The sequence below is a fragment of the Vanessa cardui genome, chromosome 22, assembly GCF_905220365.1.
Source record: "Vanessa cardui chromosome 22, ilVanCard2.1, whole genome shotgun sequence".
NCBI classification, from domain to species: domain Eukaryota; kingdom Metazoa; phylum Arthropoda; class Insecta; order Lepidoptera; family Nymphalidae; genus Vanessa; species Vanessa cardui.
In genome coordinates this window covers 11,150,640-11,178,365 of record NC_061144.1, presented here as the reverse complement: position 1 = coordinate 11,178,365, position 27,726 = coordinate 11,150,640, and the positions used below count along the sequence as shown (strand labels likewise).

The 27,726-nt window shown below is 32.0% G+C and overlaps 2 protein-coding genes and 1 non-coding gene across 3 annotated transcripts in view; 2 read left to right on the top strand and 1 right to left on the bottom strand.

Annotated features, from left to right (window-relative positions):
* The window catches only part of LOC124539236, an 82,730-nt gene that overhangs the window by 32,704 nt on the left and 22,300 nt on the right, over positions 1–27,726 (top strand). The window contains exon 3 of the mRNA XM_047116537.1: positions 25,752–26,027. Coding sequence (XP_046972493.1) covers positions 25,874–26,027 — 154 coding nt within the window. The 5' untranslated portion in view covers positions 25,752–25,873. The remainder of the gene's footprint in view (positions 1–25,751; positions 26,028–27,726) is intronic.
* Trnag-ucc lies at positions 9,713–9,784 on the top strand. The gene has a single exon. It is a non-coding gene; the product is annotated as a tRNA-Gly (tRNA).
* LOC124539222 lies at positions 16,391–18,915 on the bottom strand. Its single transcript, XM_047116519.1, has 3 exons — positions 18,844–18,915; positions 17,916–18,510; positions 16,391–17,884 (listed from the first exon to the last, which is right to left on the bottom strand). Exons 2-3 carry the CDS (start codon positions 17,934–17,936, stop codon positions 16,391–16,393), a joined length of 1,515 nt encoding a protein of 504 aa, XP_046972475.1. The 5' UTR covers positions 17,937–18,510; positions 18,844–18,915.

The window sequence follows — 27,726 nt, the reverse complement described above, 5'->3', positions numbered from 1 at the left end:
CGTCATGTTCGATGTCAGGTGATGTCATGCAGTCATAAAGTATTCGGGACATACGATTGCGCCTCGTACTGCAATCCTATTCGGAGTTATTCTAGTCAAAATTTATTAACGATGCTTACGTTTTCAGGGGCTTTATTTGTGATATAATTTTTATCCACTTGAATGCGAATCTTAACCGAAGTTTGCGGTTTATAACTGGTAAAGCAACACTACGTCTATCCGTACCTCTCCTATAATTTATATAACCTTATACAATATAATACATACAATGTTGACGACCTCCATAGTCGAGTGGTGTGTACATCGGTTTTCATGGTTAAGCCACTCTGAGGTCCCGGGTTCGATTCCTAGCCGAGTCGACGTAGATTATCATTAGTTTTCTATGTTGTCTTGGGTCTGGGTGTCTGTGGTACCGTCGTTACTTCTGATTTCCATAACACAAGTGCTTCAGCTACTTACATTGGGATCAGAGTAATGTATGTGATGTTGTCTCATATTTATATTTATTAAATGATATGCGTCATGTCGGCGTATATAAGAGAACGAAATGCCTCACGAATACGTCGTTATTTGTTTACTTGATACAGAATGTTAACAAAATGTACATCTAGTATTAATTATATTTTAAACTCCATGTATTAATCAGTCGACGGTACCACTGGGCTGAAAATCAATATTCGAGTCATAACAATCGTGACACAGACTCACGTTAACGGAACGCATAGAACGGAATTGATGCGTTATTAAAATATTAATTGGCTCCCCGCAACGCGTACCGAGCGCTGTTACAATTATTTGATACTCAAATAATTGTAACAGCGCTCGGTAAACAAAAACAGTTATAATTACGGAACTTTAGGAGAATACAGTTCTATATGGTTCTATAATTAGAAAAACGGTGATAGTGATGGGCTGAGATGGTCCAGTGGTTAGAACGCGTGCATCTTAACCGATGATTGCGGGTTCAAGCAAGCACCACTGAATATATGTGCTTAATTTGTGTTTATAATTCATCTCGTGCTCGGTGAAAGAAAACATTATGAGGAAACCTGCATGTGTCTAATTTCACCGAAGTTCTGCCATATGTGTATTCCATGAACCCGTATGGGAACAAAGTGGTGGAATATGTTCCAAAAACCTTTCTCTCAAAAAGAGAGGAGGCGTTAGCCCAGCAGTGGGAAATTTACAGGCTGTTGTTTGTTGTTGTCAATCACTTTTGCTGTTGTTATCACCCAAAAGACACAACATCTCATCTTTATGACAGAAAAAAGAAACGTACTTATATGCTTATATGTAATAAACCAGTCCTACCTGTATCATACAAGATCTCTAAATTGACGTTATATAATGTACTAGCGACCCGGCCCGGCTTCGCACGGTTGCAATACTGATACTAAATATACTATAAAATAGGTTTAATTACAAGACATCACATTAGAAACTTCTAAAATCATCACTGATCTCTTTATACAAAATACATGTACTATATACAGAGTCGAGATGGCCCAGTGGTTAGAACGCGTGCATCTTAACCGATGATTGCGGGTTCAAACCCAGGCAAGCACCGCTGTTTCATGTGCTTAATTTGTCTTTATAATTCATCTCGTGCTCAGCGGTGAAGGAAAACATCGTGAGGAAACCTGCATGTGACAAATTTAATAGAAATTCTGCCACATGTGTATTCCGCCAACCCGCATTGGAACAGCGTGGTGGAATATGTTCCAAAAACCTTCTCCTCAAAAGGGAGAGGAGGCCTTTAGCCCAGCAGTGGGAATTTACAGGCTGTTGTTGTTGTTGTTGTTGATATACAGAAACCTTCCTCTCGAATTATTCTATCTATTAAAAAAAACGCATCAAAATCTGTTGCATAATTTGAAAGATCTGAGATACATAGGGATAGACTAACTAAGCCACTTTGTTTTATACTATGTAACGATAATGATATATTTTCATCACCATAGGTACATGAAACTGCAATAATTTACTCATTTATAAAGAGATGTTTTAAGAAGCTAGCTGTTGGAAATATACAGGCTGTTAGCAAAAATTTTAATAACATTTTTGATAAGTTTACTTCAGTAAAACATGTTATGATTTGTGATGGTTTGCGGACCACAAGGTTTGACCAGCAGGTTTCTATTCGCCACGTCATAACTTTTACCCTAATACGCAACAATTACAAACGAATGTAAAACGGTTTATGACCATCTAATTTGATTTTAAGATTTCGTAAGTATATTTCTTCACGAATAGAACTCGACATTGTTCGTCATTAAAATATATTATAAAGTTAATATAACTTATTTCAAAACAAATGAGGATGTTATGTGGAAAGAGTTATTACATTGAGTACATAAAGTTTTCTAGAGTTAAAGTGTACCGGAAATCGTTGGTATTCCCATTATCCGCCATTGGTCAACTACTAAGTTATCAGCTACGTTTTTATCTCAAAGAAAATCATCTTTAAGGAGTAAAGGAATATACATCTGCTGTATAACATTTAGAAGCCTGAATTTTTTTTTTTTAAATTCATATTTGGGTCACTGCTCATAGACATCAACAGCTTAAACAATTCTTTATAATACTAACACGACATCAAGCTTGGGAAATAACATGCTATGTGCTGTAATTACACTATAACTAAAACACAAAAATACAAAGTATTACTCTTTGGCGGTAATACATATGTATAATAAGTGGGTGGTAGCTAAACAGACGGGTTTACAAAAAGCCCTACCACCAAGTTAAAGCTACAAACCAATGTTAAACCATGATTGGTTTTCTTATTTTATTAAAAATATTTGAAATAAATAAACAAACAATTGTATAACAATCACAACACACGAGATAAAAAGTGAAAAATGAACATAATTTTAATTCAAGTGAGAGTTAGTAAACTCGGTTAAAACTAGGTTCAATTATCAACGCTCAGTTAACCGAGATCCATTGAAATCACTAATTGTCGGCTCGGCTTTCACAAAGAACATGAAACAATGAATATGCTCGATATTTTAGCGAGTTCAAAATATTGTTAGTAAATCTTACTACCGAATTTTTTGTAGGTACTGTTGTTCACATGACAATGATTTAATTGTACAGTCAGAGTAAGAAAACCTTCGTCAGCTTTTCTTTATAAAGTCTTAAACTCTTAGTTCCTTTTAAATCACTTATAAAATAATTTTAACATCCCTGTAACCATGATCTTGCAAATAAAGTATTTGAATTTGAATTTGAAATCTAAACAACGAATCATTGCAACCAATGATATTCTAATAAACAGATATGTTATATCCATACTAAACAACACAAAAAAGTGTGCCGCGCCGGGGACCGTTTATTTTTACATTTCGTTACAAGTAAAAAGGATAGCTTGATAAAAACAATAAGTAAAAGGAATAACTAGATGTTTTAATTACACAAAACGTATTACTACGTAAAACGACTTTTCTTACCACCATTGTACATAAGTCGTGAATACTAAGCTTTTTTTCTTATTACAGTTATGAAATCTGATTAAATCAAATTTTATGTGAAAACGGTCACTATTTTTTAATTCGGAATCCTTAATAATAATTTTTTTGTATTATTTAGGGCCTTATTGTCGTGCATATCTTTACACGCTAAATTCAATCAAATTGATTTAAATACTAAGACTAAGTTTTTCCGAAATAGTTTATAACAATATATATGACTTCATATATCAAATCGTTGGTGTATCCGTTAAAGGCCGTAAGACAACGGGTTAATAAGATTTACACACTATCATTGTTTCATCGAGAGTCCAGAACAACAACAATAGTTCGTAGTGCTGATCCAATAAATAATGTATATCAAATCATATAATCAGCCTTTTGCTATCCACTGCTGAACATAGGCGATTGTCTATGGGCGGTGGTAACCAAAAACCTATAGCAAAGAAATATCTACGGTACCATTATCAAAATAACAGGGCTACCGGGAACTGAGGGCCGTTTCCTTTTTTGCCTCATTCTATTAGGGGGGAAATGTCCGTAGTCACCACGCCGGGCACACCAGGCGGATCCTGCAATGACATTCGCAGGATTGCCGGTGGAAAGTGAATGAGGGAGGCAGAGGACCGAGCAGCCTGGCGCGCTTTTGTCAAAGCCCGGAAGCCCTGCTATTCTCGAATAAATGGTACCGTTGATATTTTTTATGCTATAGGTTTGTGCTACCGCCCATAGACAATGGCGCTGTAAGAAACATTAACCATTCCTTACTATGTGCCACCAACCTTGGGAATTAAGATGTTAAGACCCTTGTGCTTGTAGTTACACTGGCTCACCCTTCAAATCAGAACACAACAACACTAAGTACTGTTGTTTGTGAAGATTGTGAAAAATAATAAATGGTCCTTCATAATAAAAAACTAAGCCACCGGAAATTCTTTCCTAATTAGCTAGATACTGATTGCCACAAATTAAATTACATAAGCAAATATATACAATTAAATTTATATATAAATATATGGAAATTAATGTATATGTTCTGCATAATCTGTATTGAGTAATGTGAACACTTTAAATGGGTTAATTGGTAAAGGTAAAACTATACATAGTCTTACTAACACATATACATATACACAGCTCCTACAGATAATTAATTTAAAGAACCCTTAGGCACCATTTTAGAGGTTCAAGTCTTGATCATCATCGGTGAGGAGCTATCTAACTCGCCTGGGTTTTTTGCACCCTTTGCAACGACAACAAACAACAACAACAGCCTGCAAATTCCCACTGCTAAAGGCCTCCTCTCCCTTTGAGGAGAAGCTTTTGGAACATATTCCACCACGCTGTTCCAATGCGGGTTGGTGGAATAAAAATGTGGCAGAATTTCTATGAAATTTGTCACATGCAGGTTTCCTCACGATACTTTCCTTCACCGCCGAGCACGAGATGAATTATATAGTCAAATTAAGCACATGAATCGGTATTACACTTAATTAGTGATAGTCAAATTAAAAACTACCACACCGGAAAAGGATTCAGTTTGGTGGAATAAGTCCAGGTTTTAATTATATATGAGATAAGCTATATGATCTTTATTTAAATTTCTCTAATCTTATGTAAATAGTTATTAGTATTTTAATTTATTTAATAACCGAAATAATATTCGAGCGTTTCGTTTTGATGTTATCGTCATTTGTTAGACAAAAACCATTTAATTGCAACTTTCTAAACATTAACGCCGAGAGCGATTTGAGTAAAAAATATGAAAACGTTCAAAAATCGAATGTCATATAAAATAAAATGACATTTTACTGCTTACGATTCATAATATGAAATTAAACAAATTAAACTTTATTCAAGTAGGCTTTTACAAGCACTTTTGAATCGTCATTTAACAATTAAGTGAAGCTACCACTGGTCGGAAAGTAGATTCTACCGAAAAAAACCGGCAAGAAAGTAGTTACTCTTTTTCAACATTTAAAAAAATACAGTCATTTTAATTATTACAATTATTTAAATTAATATATCTTGCCTGGAAGTACTAACATATCTTATATATGAAAACAAAGCTAAAATACTTTCTTCGTCTATATTCAATTGTCAATAAACTCACGTACGCCCGACTTCGACATTGCTTTCCAATTGATTTGGAAAAGTTAAGAAAAAAAATTGTTTTCACTAACAACACCATCTATTGATGATAATGGACTTATTTAACGCCATCTAGGTATTGTTGAGATGATGACACTATTTTTTATTCGAAACATGACGTAATTAGAATATAAATAAATATTGGATAACATACATTAGTCTGATACCAATGTAAGTAGCTAGAGCACTTGTGTTATGGAAAATCAGAAGTAACGACGGTACCACATACACCCAGACAACATAGAAAATTAACGAACATCTTCTTCATCGGCTCGGCTGTTATTCGAACCCGAAATCGTAGTGAGCCATGGAAACCGGTGTACACACTACTCGACCACGGAGGTCGTCAATATTTAATTAAATGTTTTCATTTAAAACATTATTTAAAACCGGATGTTTTAGATAGTTTCATTAATGATATGAAAGTATTAGTAGTTTCATAGAATAATCAAATAAAATATTATAATCCTTTATACTCAAAATAAGATCATAAGAAATATTTTTACTTTAATTATTCAGTACATATTCACACACACACACACACACACACACACACACACACACATACTTTTATAGCAACCATGGGCTTTTTCAGCACTACGATTATTCTTTGAAATTTATTATAATATCTTATACTTATGTTCAAAATTTTGTTTAATAACGAATAAGTTTGTAAATGTACAATTCATATCAGTCTTGCTTCGTCAAAAATGTTCTGTATACCTACTGTATTTTTGCTGTGCATTTTTTCTTTTCTTCAGGAACTTACTTACTGTCCTTAGTTTACCATAACTGATAAGCATAAAAAATGTAAATCCGAAATTGGCTTCTGTTTGGACAATGTATTTTTCTTTTATTAATTACTTTTGTATAAGCTGTGGATTTTGTTACAAATAAATAAATAAATAAATAAATATTTTATGGCATCTACATTATAGTATGCATCGTGTCCAGGCTTCACATGGGTAGAATAAGTCTACATAAAGTTTTAATACCGTAAAAAATTAAACTATTCGTATAACTTTACACGACGCATTGAAATGCAAATGACAATAAAGTGATAAATTCGGTGTAATCGTCAACAATCATTGTCATATCAAAATCTTAATCTATATTATTTTTATATTAATATTATAAATGTGAAATATAATGAATATTTGGTATGAAGCAAACTTGAATTATAAGAAAGGACCCAAACTACTTTTTTGCCTAACACATGACATCCAACACCCTTAAACACGAGCGAAGACATCGATTCTTGCGATATCCTTTCATGGAGCTCAGTTTGCTTCAGGCCAAATTTAATCAAATTCGGTTCAGTGGTTTGGTAGTGAAAGAGCAACAGATAGACAGACAGTTATTTTCACATTTTGATATTACTATAGATGACATAAACAAAAAACAATGCTATATAGATATTTTATTTTTTTTTATTTTTTTGTAAAGTACTTCCGTTATGGATTTCTTATATTTCCTACACCATACACATCCTCGTGTTCGCTTTACACTTTTATTAACTAATCCTATTTGCCCAAGAGTGAAAATACTTACTCAGTTACGTGAATGAGTGAAAGTAGTTGACGTGCTTCTAGTGCTAATCATTCCGTGGAATTCTCGTTCTCATTTGTTTAAGGAATGGAAATTTAGTGATGTACGCAGTCGATGAAAACTCGAATCACATATCGATTATTTTATTCGATATTTATAGAGCGATGAACTTCACATCCGATTTCGTTCTCATCGAATCTCAATAGATAGATAAAGATAACATTCGTGATCTGTATGTGCTTAGTCTTTTTTTTTAATTCATCGACGTACGTGTACGCGTTAAAATGAAATTAATAAATAATAAAACAAATCATGATGACAAAAGTAGATCTTAGTAGGCAGTTTAACACCGAACATTTTTCATTTAAAATATTCTATTATTATCATGAAGTGTATGCCAGTGTAACGAAATAGGGAAGATATAGACAAATGTACATTTAAAATTAAAAATGTATATTAAACATATTTTTTTTTATTTTAGAAGGCTTACAAACTTGTACTAACTATGCGAAAGCAACTCAGCGGATTTTCTTTTTAAATTTAATTTTTGTCTAATATACATATAAAACAAGGCATCACAAGTATAATGCAATCAAAAGAATGGACAGATGAAATCAAAATTATATTCATTTATTTCTCTCTTTTTTTAATTATATGTTTTCACTTGGTCAGGACTATCATATAGCTTTTGAATGCTGTATCATATATAGTTAGTAGATATGTCAATCAAATGCAATTAAGTTGGTTCACATATTATTAAATTGTAGTATTTTAAATTACATTCAGGAAATATTAACTCCATCACTAAAAGGTCGCAAAGGTATCTTATTTCCGATACATTACGTGGAAACGAGATTAATAGAATACTTAACGAATGCCGTAGGAACTTAGACGTAAACTAAATAGCTACGCCTAAATAGTTTCTAAATAACCAGTAACTAGAATTTTCAAATTTCGTAACACAATATTCTCATACGAGGTTAATAGACCTCTGAATCGATCTAGCTAGCTTAATAATATATTAAATATTGTAAATTTTGTGCTTATTTGAAAATAAATATCGACAAAATATCATAGAGGTCGAGTCTATTTTTTCACGCACTAGGTATAAAATATCTGGGCCCTCTTGATTTTAATAACCGGGTTATGTGAGATTCTTACCCACTAAAATTACTGTGCTGGTTTTCGTCACGGACCGGAGAGGCCGAAGATACGACGCTGCGGCACCTTCCGTGGTTTTCTATCTTTATGGCTCCATGGATCATGTACACATAGTAAGACAGTATGGCTCTTTATACAGATCCCCCGAGCGTCTCCCAAACGAGTAATTGTTCCCAGGGTACGGGGAGTGCCAAACGTAGAAGCTTAACAAATACACAGACACTTTTTCGCATTTATTTGGTATAAGCTAAAAAATATTCACAAACTATTACCGAACTTAATTATGTGGGAAAATAAGTGCCTCGATCAACGAGACAGACGAAAAAAGTGATCTAACTAATAAAAATTTACCTTACAAATAATTATTTTGTTCACTTGGTACCCTCTCATCAGATATACTACCGCCACACAGCAGTACAATAATTAATTATTCAATATAGAAGTAATACACTTTCTTATTGATGGTCAATTGAAACAGTACCACCGGTTCGGAAAAACGAACACCCAGACCTGAGAAGAACCGACGAAAGAAACTCAGCGGGTCGTTTTTTTTTTGTCAAATTAATTAAATATATAATTGTGTATGAATAGAAACAGCCAGGAGGCGATCGTTTCATTCCCAAGTTGTGCTATCGATCATAAACTCATAACATTTTGCACAAAAGCGTTCCTTAACATTTTTTTTAATTTGACAACAGAGGCATTTTGAACACTTTCTGGGATCCTGTTGTAAAACACTATACATTGTCCCACAAAGGACTTACTGACTCTATGCAGTCGAGTAACAGGAGTAATGAGTGTTTGTTCCTTGTACACAGTATAACTGCCGGCACCTAGGACATAACATGAACAAAAATTAGCTCCTAACATGTGCAACATCTTCGCTATACAATTTGTTAATTGCTATCAGAGACTCGATATATATGTCCGTGATAAAAAAAAACAAATCTGAACTAAATGCTCGAATGATTCTTTTAATAACTATCTAATAATTTTAAAAACTATCTTTCGCGTGATATTCAGTTTTTGATGAAAATTCTTCAAAAACTTTCATAGAATCCCTCACATAAAGTTGGAAGATAAGAAGTCGCCTATATCCGCCCTAGGAACAGGGCCTTGGGGCCTCTACACGAGAAGTTCTGACGAGTGAAGAATTTTAATTTATATTAATATTGAATATATGTGATGTGTGTTTAATCTATAATTCCTGATTCTCATTACACGGACCGGAACGTTGAATCTATGTCTTCCAAAGAGTAAGGTATCATTTCATAATAACCTGTTTTAAAACTAATAAAGTAAGGCTGTAACTTGTATTTACGATATCATGAATTTAAATAATCTTCTCAATTTTCCAATGCGAATTTTAGAAAGCATCCACAAGAGCGTTGGTGGTGTAATGGTCAGCATAGTTGCCTTCCAAGCAGTTGATCCGGGTTCGATTCCCGGCCAACGCACACTTTTTGTTAGATTATATTTTTTAAAATACTATTTTTTTCATTTATCAAATATTAAATTTGACCGGGTAAGATTTATGAAAAAGTTTAATGGATTTTATTACTTATTATTATAGTTTATGCCACCTTGAATAAAGCTGGAGTTTTAATGAATAGATCCAGATAATCAAAATCAAGCGATACTAGAAATTTGACCTGAGCGGTAATTCTGCTATAGAAAGCATGACATAACTTAGATGTAGCATCGGCAAAATTCGTAATACCGATCACATCCGAATTAAGTGCGCTATCCCAAATCAATATTTATTTTTTATGCGAATATGATCTTTAGACTAGCGTAATAACTTGCAATATCATATGACCTAATATACTCGTCAATTTGACACGTCGATTTACACAAGTGCGAGTAGTTTCTCGCATTGAACTGACGCGAGAATCTATAGCGACGAATATTTCATGTATATCATATATCATATTGATTGTATAAATCGGCATTAATCGGTTTTATTGAATTCGCCGATGCTACATCGAAGTTGTGTCGTACTATAACAAATTGTCACTCTATCGATGATAACGCATCGGAATATAAACGGAATCGTATTATAACCGATATAAATAATTAGAATTATTTCTCGGAACATAGTATCGTGCACAAGTGCGCAAACTTATACAGATACAATGACCAAAATCCAATTACTGGGAGTATTCTGTATCCATATTGAGTGTACGTGACACAATTAACGGTACACTAGCACCTAAATTATACTTTTTTTTTATTAAATTACATAGTTATGAAATAAGATACGTAGATGGATAAAGGCATTGCTTTAAAGGTGTAATTAATTCCAATCGAAATTGACCAACTCGATTACGTGTCGACGCAAATCGAAAATCGCCACTACAATGTTGTAATCGATACGGTCGAATCGAGCGATTAATATCAAATCATTAGAGATGTTCCCATCGAATTGCGTAATACCTAATGTGGGCACGTTACGTGTTTTAGGCCAGTAACTTCGATAATTCACGCGATAAAAATACATTAAACTTTCTATGTTTTCCTGAGAAACGAGCAAGTCGTTTACGGTCTTGCTAATACTAGATAGAGTAATAAGTCTAATGTCAGGAGAGTCGAGACTAAGGCTCAAGCTTTGGCAGCCTAGAGTCTTAAGGAATACGATGTTTATCTATATCATCATTATCATTCATTCGCAATTACAGGTATGTTATTGGTTTCGCATTTATTATAGAGATTTTTAGTCTTTTGTCTGATAATTACTTATGGACAAATTTAATAAATTGCAATGAAAAGTCCTCTTTATTTTTCTGCACATCTACGGCATGAGCTCTTCAAAATGAGACCATAACCGATCTATTTGAAGCTATCGTCCCATAATTACTGGGAAAACAATTCATATTTATATAAGATGCACAAATGATTTTATGGATACACTTGAGACATATTTTAAGTAGACGCACGCAGGTTTCCTAACGACGTTTACCTTCAACGCTGAGCTTGAGAAAATTTGAAAATATAAATTAAGCACCTGAAAATTTAATGGTGCTTCCTTAAATATGAATTTGCAATCTTCAGATGAAATTCACGTGTACTCATCTATTCAGCTTCTTCTTTCCCCAGCTTTGTTTTCAAACAAAGTTATTTCGTTTCCAGTATTAAAATAACTTCACAGAATTCTTGAGTGTCTTGATTCTGTCTAGATCATCATCCACTCAAACTTGTTTTCTAAACCACCATGTCTGTGCCTAATCCATGTGTAAATTCACATTTAAAAAAGAATTAAATTTTTAAAAGACAATTGATTTTGGGTAATATTGATACATGAATAAATTATGTGATATTTACGAGATCAGAAAGCATTTCGAAAGCTGTTCCAAGGGTAGAGCAATATCTGCATACTAAACTTAGCTAGGTAATAATCAATCAAATAATATAATTTCAACATTAGCTACTGTTGGGCGACCTTGCGTACTATACATTCAATTACCGAAGTATGTTTAGGCATTTCATCATTAATCATCTTGTTATCTCATTCAAAAATCTCTATGAGTTTGTTTCTTATTAAGTGTTGAAACTGTAATCAAAATATACTTTATTCAGGTAGCACTTTTGAAGTGTCATTTAACAACTATATTAAGTGAAGCTACGATCGGTTCGGAAAGTAGATTCTATCGAGAAGACAGCAAGAAACTCAGAAGCCAATGCACTACAAATGTTGAAATCGACTCACCCTTCAAACCTTAACATAAAAATATTAGATATTGATGTTTGTCGGTAGAATAACTACGAGTATAATAGCAGAAATAACATTTATCTATAGTTCTAAGGAAATATATTGAAGTAGAGTATGTCAAAAAATACACAGTACAGTACAAACAAACAAACTTATTCATTTTTGCATCAGTTACTGTTTCTTTAGATGGACCTTCATTATTTTTCGAATCTGCTCACATCTAGCAAAGTCAGTAATTTAAACTCCGAATGAATTAATAACATTGCTAACATTGACATAAAATTAAAAAAGAAATGAAATTATTGACCCGCGCAAATTTTCTCGTGCAAATAAAAAGCACTCAAATGAGCAAACCCTTACAAGCTATAACATGCTCATTTGAGTGCATATGCTAACCTGGATTTTTTAAGGATTTAGATATTGTAACTTGAAAAGGTATTGCTCAATAGTACTGCATAAAGATGTTCTATAGAATCAGGTGGTACAATTCGCATTATTGTCAAATTGTTTAAGAAATAACAAACTTTTCACACCGAAAACATCTTCCGCGTTACGTCACCGTTTCATAATAAAAACCATTAATTCGTCTATGTTTTCGTTGCGAATCAATTTTAAACGTTTTCTTTTAACGAATATTTCTAATTCAAAAGAACTTTTTATTTTCTTTTACGAAAACCTTGTTTTAAAATTGGCCGAACTGAGCATTAGAATTTTGTTAGACTAGTTAAATTTGTAAGTCTAGGCTTCGTAGTAGATAAAAAATTTGCCTCATTCTAGTCAAATTTCTGTGCTAGTTTGCATTTCTTAGCCATTTGATAGTTTTACTTGAAAATTTTTACCACATAAAGTAGATCATGTCTTCCTACCTTCAAATTCCGGGGTGATATTGAAAATACAGAACAGATATACTGAATGAACTCAGTAACTACTATTGGCGAGTGAGAATGCGTCGGCCTAAAGATTGAGCTTGAAGCCTCATAGCAGATATGTAGACCAATTAGGCAAAGAAACAAAAAATAAACTACATTCAATAATCACTACATAGTATAAACAAAGTCGCTTACCGCTGTCTGTCCCGATGTATGGTTAGATCTTTAAAATTACGCAACGGATTTTGATTCTGTTTTTTTAATAGATAGAGTGATTCGAGAGGAAGGTTTTTGTATATAATACATGGACAATATAGTAAAGAAACTCTGATAAATGAAACATACTCTACTATGTTTAGTACCAGCATTGCACCCGTGCGAAGTAGGAGCAGGTCAGATCTCTTATAAAAAATAAAGAATACCCGTTTTGACTGCCGCATGCCGTTTCCCTGTATATAATATTCATGTCTTTACCGTATCTGGCCGCGGTTTTGTGGTTTTAATCAGCTATCGTAACCGTTGCTTCTAGCGTCGTTTTACTGGATTTTTCTCGTTTTTACTTTCTGATTTATATCCTCTACTGGAGCGTTTGTTCGTGTTACAAAAACGCTACAATCCACGATAAATATTTAGATAAACGAAGTCTGTTACAATAAAAGTTACTTTGTGTTCAAACTTTTTGTGGTACGATAATTAGTTTTATTGTATTATGGTCCCGCTAAGTTTGGTTGATGCGAATAAAGGGAAATCTCAAGTTTTCTTATGCAATTGATTTGAACATTGAACATTTATCTCAGGAACAGGGATTCTAGTGCAGTTCAGGTACCCTTTTTATCAATTTCAACAAAATAAATGTCTTTGGCTTAAATTTATTGCCTAAACATGAATTAGGGCCTGAATTGGTACAAGCTGTCTAGATCGTACATCTTTAACAATCGACATATTTGGACACACATAGTGTAAAACCAATGATCTTCGAATGCATTACTTAATGGGCCATATATCACCATTTTTTCACGTTTAATGAGAGGAGTCCTCAGCCCAGTAGTAGAACATGTATAGGCTGTTACTTATTACGTTTTTAACTTATGGTTATACTTCATGTGAAGAACGAGGCACACGAAATTAATTCATATCATAATGATGATATTTGGATGTGTAGAAGAAATATCTACGTCATTGACATGATTCATCAATGTCATGAAAGAAAGGCAAAAGCACAAAAGAACCAATTTTCATTGGTATTTTCGTGAAATTAAGTTTAACGTAATGTTTTTAAATCTCACTTTCGAAGATACCATTTTTGGCGCTTAAGGCTTTCTTCCTTCCCAATGAAGATACGCATACCCGTATTTTAAGAAAGCCTAGACAAAAGTTTAAAATAAAACTGACTTTTTGGAAAGAACTTAAAACACACTTCACTATAGTAAAAAGTTTATTTAAAATGTATGTTTCTATATATAATAAAAACCGGAAAGGCAGATCAGATACTTCCTTGTAAAGTTAACTTAAACAATCTTTATGCTTAGAGGTTATTTTCATTACACATTACTCCATAGTCGTGTTTGTGCGAAAGTCATCCTTCGACTAACGCCTTAAGGACTAATTTTATACAATAAATAAAGCCCGTCTAAATTAAATTTCAAGGCGAATGCAACGCTTGTCTACAGCTTTTGGGTTCTTTTGTAAGATTATTGTCAAACTATCAATAATAATTAAACAACAAATTCATGGCGGCGTGTTTAAATTTAGAATTTTTCATCCTTGTTATTTTTTTTCTGTCGGTACCACTTCTTAGTGACGCTCTTGCATAATACACTAGTTTACTTGTAAAAAAACAAAGATTTAGTGATAAGTATTCATACAGCGCTTATTACCGCTAGTGTATATAAAAACATTTATATCTAGGCCTAAGTAAAACAATGGCTACACACGAGACTCAAAGGCGTTGCGAAAAGCGGTATACTTCGATAACAACCAGATGTGCTTCCGATAAGAACCCGCAATTAACTCCCGCTATTCGCTGGCAGATGGCATTATGTAACAACAACAATTAAATGTTTACTACCTACAAATAGGCTCGACACTACGACTTTCCACTTTTTTGTTAAAACAAGTTGTACGTTAAACGTTTTTTGGAGTGGCGAAACAAACATCGCTTACACTTTATTACACACACATTTATAAAATACGATACACACTATAGTACAAATACCTATAAACTATCTATATAAAATTTATTTATTAAATTAAACCTTATAGATGATGTTAAATAATACTTTCATATGCTTTAGGAAGAATAGATGTAGACAGAACAATAGTAAAGTAAATGTATGCCTGTAATTTTTTCACAGCTGGGCTAATGGCCTCCTCTCCCATTAAGGAGGGCTTGGAACATATACCACCACGCTGTTCCAATACGGGTGGAATGCACATGTGGCAGAATTTCAATGAAATTAGACACATGCAGGTTTCCTCACGATGTTTTCCTTCACCGCCGAGCACAAGATGAATTATAAACACAAATTAAGCACATATATATCGATGGGTCCTATGTACAACGGCCAATATGAAAATTGATAACTTTTCAGTAGACGCTCTCAAAGTTTCAATTATATATAATTTTTACATGCTTCAACTTATGTTACTGAAATTTTGCACATATATTAGGACACCGAATGTTAACTGTTTTAGCTAGTTTTATTTATTTATATATTATTAGTTTTTTAGTTAATGTAGATATGACTATATACGTGACTTTTTTGTTTAGTAATATACTGTAAAAATAATAATAAAAAGGCCAATGAGACACTTTGGTCGATTTACTCGCCAAAAAAAATTTGGAAATAACGCGTATTTTAAATGTTTTAATGTATTCAAATTTATAAAAAAATGTTTAAAATAAATAGACAACTTAAATTGATAATAATTTTGTAATAACTTTATGATATAATTCACATTGACACTTATACCTTGTTTTATTTTGTGTTATAAAATTATTAACCTTCAGTTAGACCACAAAAATTAAAAAAAAAAAACATGTTTCTTGTTTTTAATCGCCACTAAATGTATGTAAACCTTTTCAAAATCAAGTTGGAATCAAAAAACTTATATAAAAAAATTTAACATAATAATTAAATGTTCTTAGTGCACGGCCTAAGAGGAAAAAAATAATAAAGTCTAAATTAAAAAAATCCTTAAATGCAGAAAATAAATCTTTAAAAAACAAAACAAAATCACTCGTTGTCATCATTATCAGTAGTAATCATCATTGAATTATCATTAGATGAAACCAAATTTTCATAATACGCATGATAAATTGGTGGAATAATATTTTTGCGACATAAATCAATTAAATCCTTTTTTTTGGTCGGAAGGATTGGTAATAACTGATCATAACATATTTTTAAAGGTATTTCCGATCTGTCAGCCATTTGACGTCTTGTCCTAACAGAAACATTAGAAATGTTAATATGGTTAATATGTTAATATGGTATAATATGGTTTTCCAAAGCATCTTCAGAAAGAACCAGTTTATAAAACAGAATGTTTGCTTCATTTTTACTGACTCGAACTTGTTTTATTTTAGTCCAAGGCACTTTTTGGTCTTCTGAATTTTTAGTCCAATTAAAACAATCACTAGCTTGCATCTTTTTAAAGTCAAAAATCATGTTTTGAGATACATCTATAACATTATAAGGAGTTCCTTTTACTTTAGCCCATCTTATTAATGAACTCCACTCAGATGGTGTATAAATATTCTTATACCTTGAAGCTTTTTCCATTGTGGCATGTATAGAATCACCCCCGTTCTGTGTATGTCCTTTTTCAAGAAAAGTATGTTTAATATTGATACCAAGCTGTTTAGCTACATAGAGATACATAAAAAACATTATCCTATTTCTATTTTGGCCAGTACAATTATCTGACCAAAATCTAAAGTCATCACAGCCCTCTTCAGTCTTAAGTTTAATAATATCGTAAATACAGCTAGCTATCTCGTTTGAGCCCTTCATGGCTATTTGTTCATTCCACAAATAACAGGTACCAACTAAGTGTCCAATACCAAACACAGATAAATTATGAACTTTCAATCGCTTACAATAATAAAATAAGCTAATTTCACCACTAGGAGCCAATAACACTTTCTGTAAATCAAATGTAGCACAAAATATTTTGGGATTATTTTGTGCGTTATGTTTATCGTTCTGTTTTAAAGATCTAGACAATTTTTTATTTTTGATGTGATTTTCAAAGTTTTCTTGTATTTCTGGCGTTATTGGATTGTTTTTATAAGATAGACAGATATGACATTGATCCTTTTTGGGTTTGTGAAATGACAGATTGATATTTTTATTGACCACATCTCTATACTGCCTTAATGATTCGCATTTGCTACCATACTTAGTTGAATCAAACCATTCTTTATATAAATTAAACATTCGCGTAAAACTTAATGATCCGTCTAAATAAAGTTTATTACTTTCTTTACGACAATAGTGTGAATCAACCGGTTCGAATGTTTTCACGTGATCACAAATACTTTTGATCATATCTGGGTCTATAGATGTTTTATGGTGACTATGCCTACCTCTATTGTCTACTAAAGCAAAGCTACCGGTCACACTTGATTTAGATATTGCGGTTCTAATCATCTTGGGTCCACAGCTAAGAGTATTTAAAAACATTTGTTTACATACAATTAACTTAGATTTTTGATAGTTTTGAATATAAGGTAAATGATAAATGTATGTAAATGATCTCCGAGATTCACCATCTGTAATTGTTCTTTTTTTATTTATTTTAACAACATAGTTACTAATAAAATCGTACTGTTTTGAATGATCACCGATTTCCCAAAATTTAGTAAAAATTTCAATTCTTGTGTCGTTATCTAGCTTTTGAAAACATTTCAATTTACACGTGTTTTGACACGGTGCACCCAGTTTTTTTCCTACTCTCATCTTACCATTTCGACTATAGTAAGACTTTCCTGTATTTTTCAGTCTTTTTCTCTTTGAATCTATCCATTCATTACAAAATGTTTCCCGTAATCTTCCGCTGTCTCTTTTTTTTGTAAATCTTCTTTTTCTGGAACTTAATGGAACAGAAACCTCTCCGGAAGAGTATTGTGAAATCGGAGAGGACATATTGTCATCAGTTAGTAAAGATAAAACTGATGACATTGGTTCTTCATTACCAAAATGGTTTATGCTGCCATTGGGTGACGGTATAGGAGTATGTTCGCAACATATATCTTGAAAATCGGGCTCATTTGTCATTTGAAATAGATTTTGACTGTCACATCCATTAGAAATGTGACTAATTTCATCCAACGGGTTAGTAGTTGTTACAGGACTATTTATGGACGCATTTTCTACAGTAGGTTCATTTGGCTCATGGTTATTTAAGTGTGACATATCAGTATAATGTTGTTTATCCAGGGATTGAGTTAGTTGAACAGGTGCTATGGAAGCATTTTGTTGCAGTGTGTTGTTTTGATGGCTTTGATTTAACTCTTTATCGTTATTAAAGATATCTTGCAACAAATTTAGAGTTCTATAATCGTTTAATATCTCATCAGCTTCAAATGGTAATGGAGAAGCTGAAAAATAATATGTTTGTTCACTGTGTAGTAATGTGGATAGTACTAAATAAATACTAAGCTACTTAAATCTCTTTCGGTGTGTAAGAATGGTAAATAAAACAACACAATTTAACTAATTTGAACTGGAAACTGAAAGATTAAAAAATAAAAATGGTTGGCCAATGAGTCTGGTTTCAAATTAAAACAAGTATAAGGGCCAAAGTATCACATCGGCCCTTCTACCCAGAATACGGGATTTTCTTAAATTATATGTACAATAATTAACTATTAATTACGTAAAAATCAATATTATTAACTCATGATAATACTATAAAACAATAAAGTACTTACAAAGATCAGTGTGTTTATTTTCATTGTTTTTATAACCTAGTTGCTCACTCGATTCACTATTATTTACGTTTACCAATCGCTAAATTTACTAAATTCCTACTTCTACTGTACTTAGAATAATTTTTGGACGTCATGTTACACTAAATTATATCTTATAACACACATTATATTCACTAAAACATTGGTAAATTATTATTACAGCACGACATCGTTCCGTGTGACGTAGAAGCGCTTAAATGACTGATCGGCCGTTGAAGTAAACTAACACGCGGGATTTCCCCGCGTACAAGTCTCAAATTATCGTTTTGCCTTTATACGTTTAAAATTATGTCACATAGGCTATTTTACAGCAACAAAAAATAGCATTTGCGCCTATAAATATGTATTTTATTTTAATGCAACTTGTTAAATAGACTAAAAGAAAGCATTTGACACAAAAAAGTGAAAATGCTAAAATTGTTGAATTGGCCCATGTACGTAGGACCCATCGATATAGTGTTGCTTGCCTGGGTTTGAACCCGAAATCATCCGTCAAAATGCATGTGTCCTAACCACTGGGCCATTTCGGCTCAGAACAATAATAATGATCATCAAATATTTCTTTTGCCGTGCTGATAATAAAACTTCAACTTTCTTAAGACATATTTTTTCAGCTGTCACTTATAAAAGGAGTGATAAGCGTTTTGCTTTATTTATTTAAACCTCTAGGCATCTATTGAAACTACTTTTTTTTGTCTTGAAGTATCTACGAAATATCTGCCCACGCAACTGCCACTGATTTCGCAGTTTATTAAAATTCAAAATACCTATATCATTCAAATTCACTTTGACAAGCACTTTCGAAATGTCAACGTCATGTATTTGTTAGTTCTGACTCCTGGGTAAGGATATCGCCGGTTCTTTAAAGTAAAACCTATATTCCGAAGTATTATATTTCGTCTTGCAAAAAAAGAATTCAAATGTTAAAGAATAAATTAAATAAAACATATTTTTGATAATTATTTCATTTATCAAACAGATAACAAGCTTTCAACTTGCTGCCTAAACTCATCTCAAATATTAGAAATACTTTAGACCTTATAAATATTTAGTTCATAAATACTTGAGAACTTATGTTATACCTGCAGTGAAAAATATAAATTGTAGTAATATAAATTATTACTGTTAAATAAAGTTGGCTTGTGTAATTATGAATAATGAAATGAAATAAATTTCTATTTTATTTAAATAAACTTTACAATGAAACATTTTGAGATCGTCAATATTTTGAAACTGGCTACTTTTGAAATGCAATAATGGATATTTTAATTACCGACATATTGCAAGGGAACTTTTCTATTATTTCATTGATGCTCGAATTGTGTATGAGGTGTAATGCTATAGAAAAATATTTTTTTTTTTAATAATAATTCATGGTGTGAAGGTATGTTGGAATGGTATGATATACATTAATTATCTTTCCGCGTGTCTTCATTACATCGACCACAGACCACAAATAGACAGTTGTAACTTGTAATCATATTACGAATGTAAAAATTATATATTATCTATAAATTTAAAAAACGATGTTTCTGATTGTGCTGTTTATTAAATTACTAACACAAATAAAGAAAATGAATTTTGGAATTGTATTAACAAGAAAATATCATTGGCCGAATGACACTTTGTCTATACTTCTATAGTGTCTAGGTATACATAAAAAAAAAAACTTGAGAAATGCGCGACACGCGCTGACATTAATTAAAACCTAGCCGTACATAAATATTATTTGAACTTTTTTTTCATTCATATTTTTTCTAGATTAACTTGTAATCATATGATTTTTTTTTAAATAATTTCAACTTCACAATTTATTATTGGCGCAATGAAGTGTAACAGCAGAAAACACGGCGGGAAAACATTCCGCCATTGTTGACAGCGGCCATTTTGAATACAACAAAATGCATGGGAATATTCGCTAACCTTGCTCTTAATAAGAAATCTAATGGTATTTCTTATGTAATGGAATAATTAATTTAATATACGCTTTTACTATTGTTCCCATGTACCTGTGGAAGCTTGTTTTTTTACAATTTGTAATCCCATTTGGACATAGGTCAATGACCCAATTCTTGGCAAGGCAATATCTTTATTAACTTTAATTGATTTTTGAAATCGTGGAATTATTTTAAAATAGTATCTGTATAAATTATAATAAGTATATTCTGATCGTTCGTTATTTAATTTAATTAATTATCTATTAAATACTTTTCGAACACAAAAATATTAAAACACGTGACAATATGTATTAAGGCCAAGCTCTATTGATTATTATAATACTTAATTTACTTATTTTATTACAATGTCATTAATATGCTTTTCTTATTGTAACATTCAATTCAATTAAGTTAAAAAACGCTAAATCAAATAAATCTATAGTTCGTATTGAATAAATATGCAATTCATTGATAAAGACTATGATATGACATATTATTAGATTTGGTCTTGGAACATTAGTTCTGGAGACGACCCTCTATACACAAACAAGAAAAATGTCTCTCTTCACATTATTCTTATATATATTTATATATGTAGATTGTAACCTCCTTCTAAATAGTCATATCAACTTCGATGAATTTTTTGTACATATTCGAAAGAGGTAAAGAGAATTCTAATTTCACTCGGACGAAATCGGAACGGTTAGGTATATGTATATAAAACAGTTCTCTGTTTTGTTTGAATGCGTTCATGCATCGTACGGTGCATTCGATCATTTGAAATTTTGTAAAGTACTTTGTAGTAAGTAATTTGTCGCCACAATTGAGTAGATATCAACAGAAAATAGGTTTCACGCGAGTCATTACATATATTTTTAACAAACAATGAGGTAACGCATGCTGGGCATTAGCCATTTTCTAAATATATTATGTGTAGGCTATGTCAAAATAGTTATGCAAAATACAGCAAACAATTTTAACGACAGATAGTTATGCTTAACTGGTTTCACAATTGAGGGTATGGCGTTTCTATTCATGTGACACTTTATGTAATAAGATGCGAGGGTTTTTATTATTGGCAATAATTGAATATGATGCTAGTTCTTGAATATCTGATAGGCAAACGATTTATATTATCTTTTCTCTGATATATTGCATGAGGTTTTTTTAGGCTTTGTTATTATAATTGTGAAATTTATTGAAGAGAAGTACCTCTTTAGCCATATATGGCCACGACAGGTTCTGAATAGTTGGAATACATGAAACGATGTTCTTCACGGGCTCTATTTTATGTAATATAATATGGCTTAAGTATATTTTGATAATCGAACCGTGCAATGATTCGCTTATAAATCTATACGTTTACTTATTCACGTATTGTATACTTATTATATAAGGGAATAATGATAATTTATTCTTTATTATATATCTCTTGATTGTTATTGGGCGTCACCACCCTAAGGCTCTATAAGGACTTACCCCTACTTCGTAAAAGGCCCATTAGCTTTGGCAGTAGTATGTGATAAGTATGTAGTACCTAACCTTCTTACTGGTTTACCTTTGTATGTATATGTTGCGGAAATTCTTTGTATTATTTGCTTTACATAAAAAGCATATTCAACCTACCTGTTAGAACTGGAATAATAAGAATGATGTTATACGACTTCACAAAATTACAAAGAAATCATAGAAAACGAGTAGTATTACGTCACAAACTAAGGAAGAAATTTATAATAGCTGTATAAAATCTCATTATTCACCGTAACTGACCACCGCGGTCGAGACGATAAATATTCACAGGTGGTAACAATTTTACCACTTTCTCCAGTACTCGGTACGAATACATTATTGAATTAACATTGTTTATGGTTCAGGTTGCATTCTTTAAATGGCTATTTGGAAAAGGAAATTTTATATAGCATTCATTTTAACAAGTGAATTGTTTTTTTCGAACATAAGCTTTGATGTTAAATGTTACAATTTATATCATAGGTATATTTATTTAATTTCACCTACACGCTTGACACAATGCTGTAATTCTTGTTATATTGCTGTATAATAATCATTTTAAACATGTAATTTAAAGAGGAATTGACGTCATTATCATTGAAAGCCTAGATGGCTTAGTGGATAGAAATGTATTTATAAATTATACACGTGCTCAACGGTAAAGAAAAATATCGTGTGAAAACCCGGATTTGACACATTGACACATGACATTGAGCAATTTGTGTCAGTAATTGGTACCTGATCGGAGGAATAATAACTAACTTTGAGTCTTTTTAATATGCCTCTTGTAATTAGTTCATCAGTGGGACATTGTCAGGCTGATGATGATATTTGGGAGAGTGATTGAAATAATTTTAAATAAAACTAAATATTATAACAACGTTATATAACAAAAGAAGCGTAATTAAAAGAAGCAACTATTTAAATGAGAAAAACATAAATATTAATAAGCACGATATCTCATCACAGTGAAAGTGAAAACTAGAGAGTAATCGTGAAGTGTGACGAACGTCCGACGATCGACCTTCGTCGGTTACACTCAATTAATCAGGCATTTTAAATCTTAACTCCATGAAAATAGAGAGCATTTTAAATATCACTGTAATTGAAAGAATATTTGGTCATAAGGTGTGGTGGCTGTCGTTCAGTAATTACATAATTAAGTATAATATTAAACAATTTAATGAATTATGATTTGCGCTCAAGAATATGAGTTTATGCCTTTAAAGACATTCTTACGAGTTCCAACGATGTACAGAATTACACTAACGAGGATATTTTATTATTTTAATTTCAAGCATTGTTATATTCAGAAGCAACTTAAAATTATTATGTAAGAGAGTGTTTTGGAATATTTGTAATAGTCTAGGCAAGATGGCACCGAATTTGAAGAAGCTTAAAAAAAGCGTACTGATCGATTTATCAACGCTAAAATGGCCTTGACGTTTAACTTAAACGATGCAATGTTTACATTTACAAAAATGGTTTTCAAAATTGCACCTGACGTTCGAGCGCTCTCGAAATTTATATTTAGAAACCAATGATGTTGTAGTAAACAGATATGTTACTAACGCGCAAAAAGTGAAGACTAGAAAACGTCCTAATTGGGACGTTTGCCTTTAGTTGTTTTACGTAGTAATACGTTATAATACATCACAATTACGTAGTAATACGTTTTGCGTAATTAAAACATCTAGTTATCCCTTTTACTTATTGTTTTTATCAAGCTATCCTTTTTACTTTTAACGAAATGTAAAAATAAACTAAAATAAACGGTCCCCGGCGCGGCACACTTTTTTCTGTTGTTTAGTATGGATATATCTGTTTATTAGAATATCATTGTTAGAAACTGATTATTTTTTATGTGTCTATTTCCTGGACTTGTTACTCATTCCAATGCATACTGTGGTTAATATAATAATAGCAATACGAAAATGCAACGATAGTATTCTCGCATCAATGATTCTATTTCAAAACATTATGTTTAATAGAATTCGAAAGGGGTATAAAAGTCATGACACTGTATTACCGTAACTTTTTGTGACTGTAATCATGACAGTTTTTTATGTGATAAGTGCTTCAATCTCATAATATCTCATAAAATTGTATTTTATTTGTAATTTTTTAAAGGCACGTTCGTAATAGTTTTCAATCTTACAGTTGTCTTTAAAATTCATCTCGTGCTCGGCGTTGAAGGAAAACATCGTGAGGAAAATTTCATAGAAATTCTGCCACATGTGTATTCCACCAACCCGCATTGGAACAGCGTGGAATATGTTCCAAACCTTCTCCTCTAAGGGAGAGGAGGCCTTTAGCCTTTAGCCCAGCAGTGGGAATTTACAGGCTGTTGTTGTTTGTTGTTGTATATCTATACAATTTAACGCAATAGTGTCCAAAATATGTGCAGGTACATATTTTGCAGACTATTTCTATAAAAATTAAACGATGTTTTCAAAAAATGAGAGTTTTTTTTATTACAACATGTACAATATTTTAAAAAGATAAAATATTGAAACAAAATTAATTTCAATCATGAATAGTGCACCTCCTAAATGGTATTCGCCTTAAATAAACATCAATCATTATAATTGTCAACTAACTTGAGAATCTTTGCTTGTATTGTGTTAACTATTCAAGCAAATTATGAAATAAGCATATACATACAAAATTTAAAGTGAATGAAACGAATTAACACTAGATAAAATAAAGACCAAATGAAGAAAAAACCAGAATAAAAGTAATTTAATTAATAATATTATAATTATATATACGGAGAAGGAAATAAGACGCGTGAAAGTATTTTATAGCTAACAATCTTTATAGAAAGTAAAACATAATAATTTAAAGAGTGTTTCAATACATCGTAATACGCTGTTGCTAACAAGCTGTCATTATTAACCAACAAAGGAAATTGGAATGAATCTGTTCCTTGTTATTTATCTAGTAATTGTAGGTTATGTTAATGTTATGGTTATAGTACTTCCGCCATGTTTTCAGTGATTATTATAGTCGATTTTCGAATCGCTTTCTGTCAACGAAATGGTATTTTGTTGTGATATTACAATATTTAATACTATATACGCCATTTTCAAATAAATTATATAAATTTGATAATGTTATACACAAAAATAAAGATTTATCCAGAAATATTATATATATTGTTAACATTAAGAACAGGTGTAAGCTTGAATTACTAATACAACATAGATTGCATATTGTTGATGTGGGATAAGACAACTCTTCGGGACAATGTATACGATTTTACAGCGGAATTCTTGAAAACGTTCAAAAATATTCAATTATTTAAAAAAATATATATGTATAAGATTTTAAAATAATCAATAATAAAATGCCTCAAAAAGATCTACTATATATGTATGTATTATTAATACCTTAATAATTTTTTTCTTCTCATTGTTTCAGGTGTCAGAACGACTCATCAAGATTGATGAAAATGTCCTGAAAATACCAAAAGTTATCATGCACAGATAATAAATATCAAAAAGTGATGTGGTGACTAGAGTAGTGACATTTTAAATAGTAAGATGGCGCTGTTGCGATTGACATTCGCGTGTGCGTTAAGTGCTGTGTTTGTGTGTGTGGGCGGGCACGTAGCATTGACCTTCCCGCCTGCGAGAAAGTATGACTTGGACTTTTTGGACAATTCTAGAACGAAACCGCCATGTGGAATGCCTAAAGGTTTGTATAAAAACAATATACTATCAATTTATACATAGTAAGCATTGAATTCAATTTAAAATACTAAAAGTGAAGAATTCCCTATTATTAATATGGTAGCAAAGAGCAGAACAAGAATGCAAGAAGTGCAAGAATCTCCATTTTGTGTGAAGTTATATCCTTTAGTAACCTCCATCATAAATAATTTAACAGCCATCTTACAACAGACATCTTAGTGCAGTACATTCTTTCTGACTGTATTGGTCGTCTTCGCGTTTGGACTCCACTTACCATCAGGTGGAATAGAGTCATATCCCGGAATGTAAAAAAAAACATCCATCCATCATTTACATATTCCATCAGACGTTTTTCGAACTAACTCTTACTTTTAAATAAAACTAATTGTAACGGATTTGAATCGCGTATATTAATTATTTTTTAAACATCCCGACGTTTCGAGCACTTCTAGTCTACCCGTGACCACGAACACTGTAAAGTGCTCGAAACGTCGGGATGTTTAAAAAATAATTAATATACGCGATTCAAATCCGTTACAATTAGTTTTATTTAAATGTGTAATAATCGCGAATATTTAAGATAACTCTTACTTTATTATTGATAACAACCGTTCAGAGATTTGCTCCTCTTAATCACTGGCACATCAAAATAACAGTCAGGTGTTACGAACAGAACTAGAACGTAATTTGTTAGCATCGTGACTGTAACGTGATTACATGACTCAGATTGTCAGATAGCGGGCCGATGACCTAGGCTAAGGTCATAGAGCGTAAACACTAAGCCGTAATGACGGTGCGTGTTTACAACTAGAAAAATTACAGGTTTCGAATATCTAGATGGCAATGAGGAGCGCTTCTTATTTGTCAGGAATATTAAACATTTGAATTATAATAAATTTGATTTAGTAAATATATAAACCGGTTATAGTCTTATTCCTGCTCAAATTGTCTATTTTTTTGAAAGGGCTTTGGGCAGGCCTGCTAGGGTAGATACTAGATACAGCCTACTCATTACAGATTGCACCTCCTCAATACTATGTATTGTAATTTGGATTTGTTGGGTGAGTGAACCAGTGTAACTACAGGTATAGTTAAAATATCTTAGAGTGAGTGAGTGGTTATGAGTACTAACGATTAACGAGCCTGTTTACGAATCTACATTTATCATCTTGCCAATTGCCAGAAATCAAGATGCCATCTTGTTCTTGTAATTACATCCTTAATGTTTCTACAAGCACTTAACTAATAATATAAATGAACAGTGAGATTGTTTGTTTGTTACGACTTTACGTCTTAACTATTCAGATGATTACCTATCTTGAAATTTTACAAACATGTCATCAAGAGGGTAGAGGAAAAGATAATAATCTATAGCTAACTCCTACCTATTAGAGGTGGGAAACGAATACTAAAATTAGTATTTGATAAATTGGTAATGGCTATAATCGTAAAATTACCACCGCTTGAGGTAAATCGAACATGTTATAAGCATTTAATTATCGGAGAGATTAATTGTTAATAAACCATAAGTATATACCGTACCTTTTAAGATGGTAAATTGAATTTAATGTTTTTTTTTGTCGAAACGTTTTTTTTTTAATGAAACTCAGCGTGAGTTTAATTGATTGCACTTTAACTACGGAGAAAAAACTGCATTAATAATTATTGGTTTTTATGTTTTGTAATTATTTTTTTCTGATCTT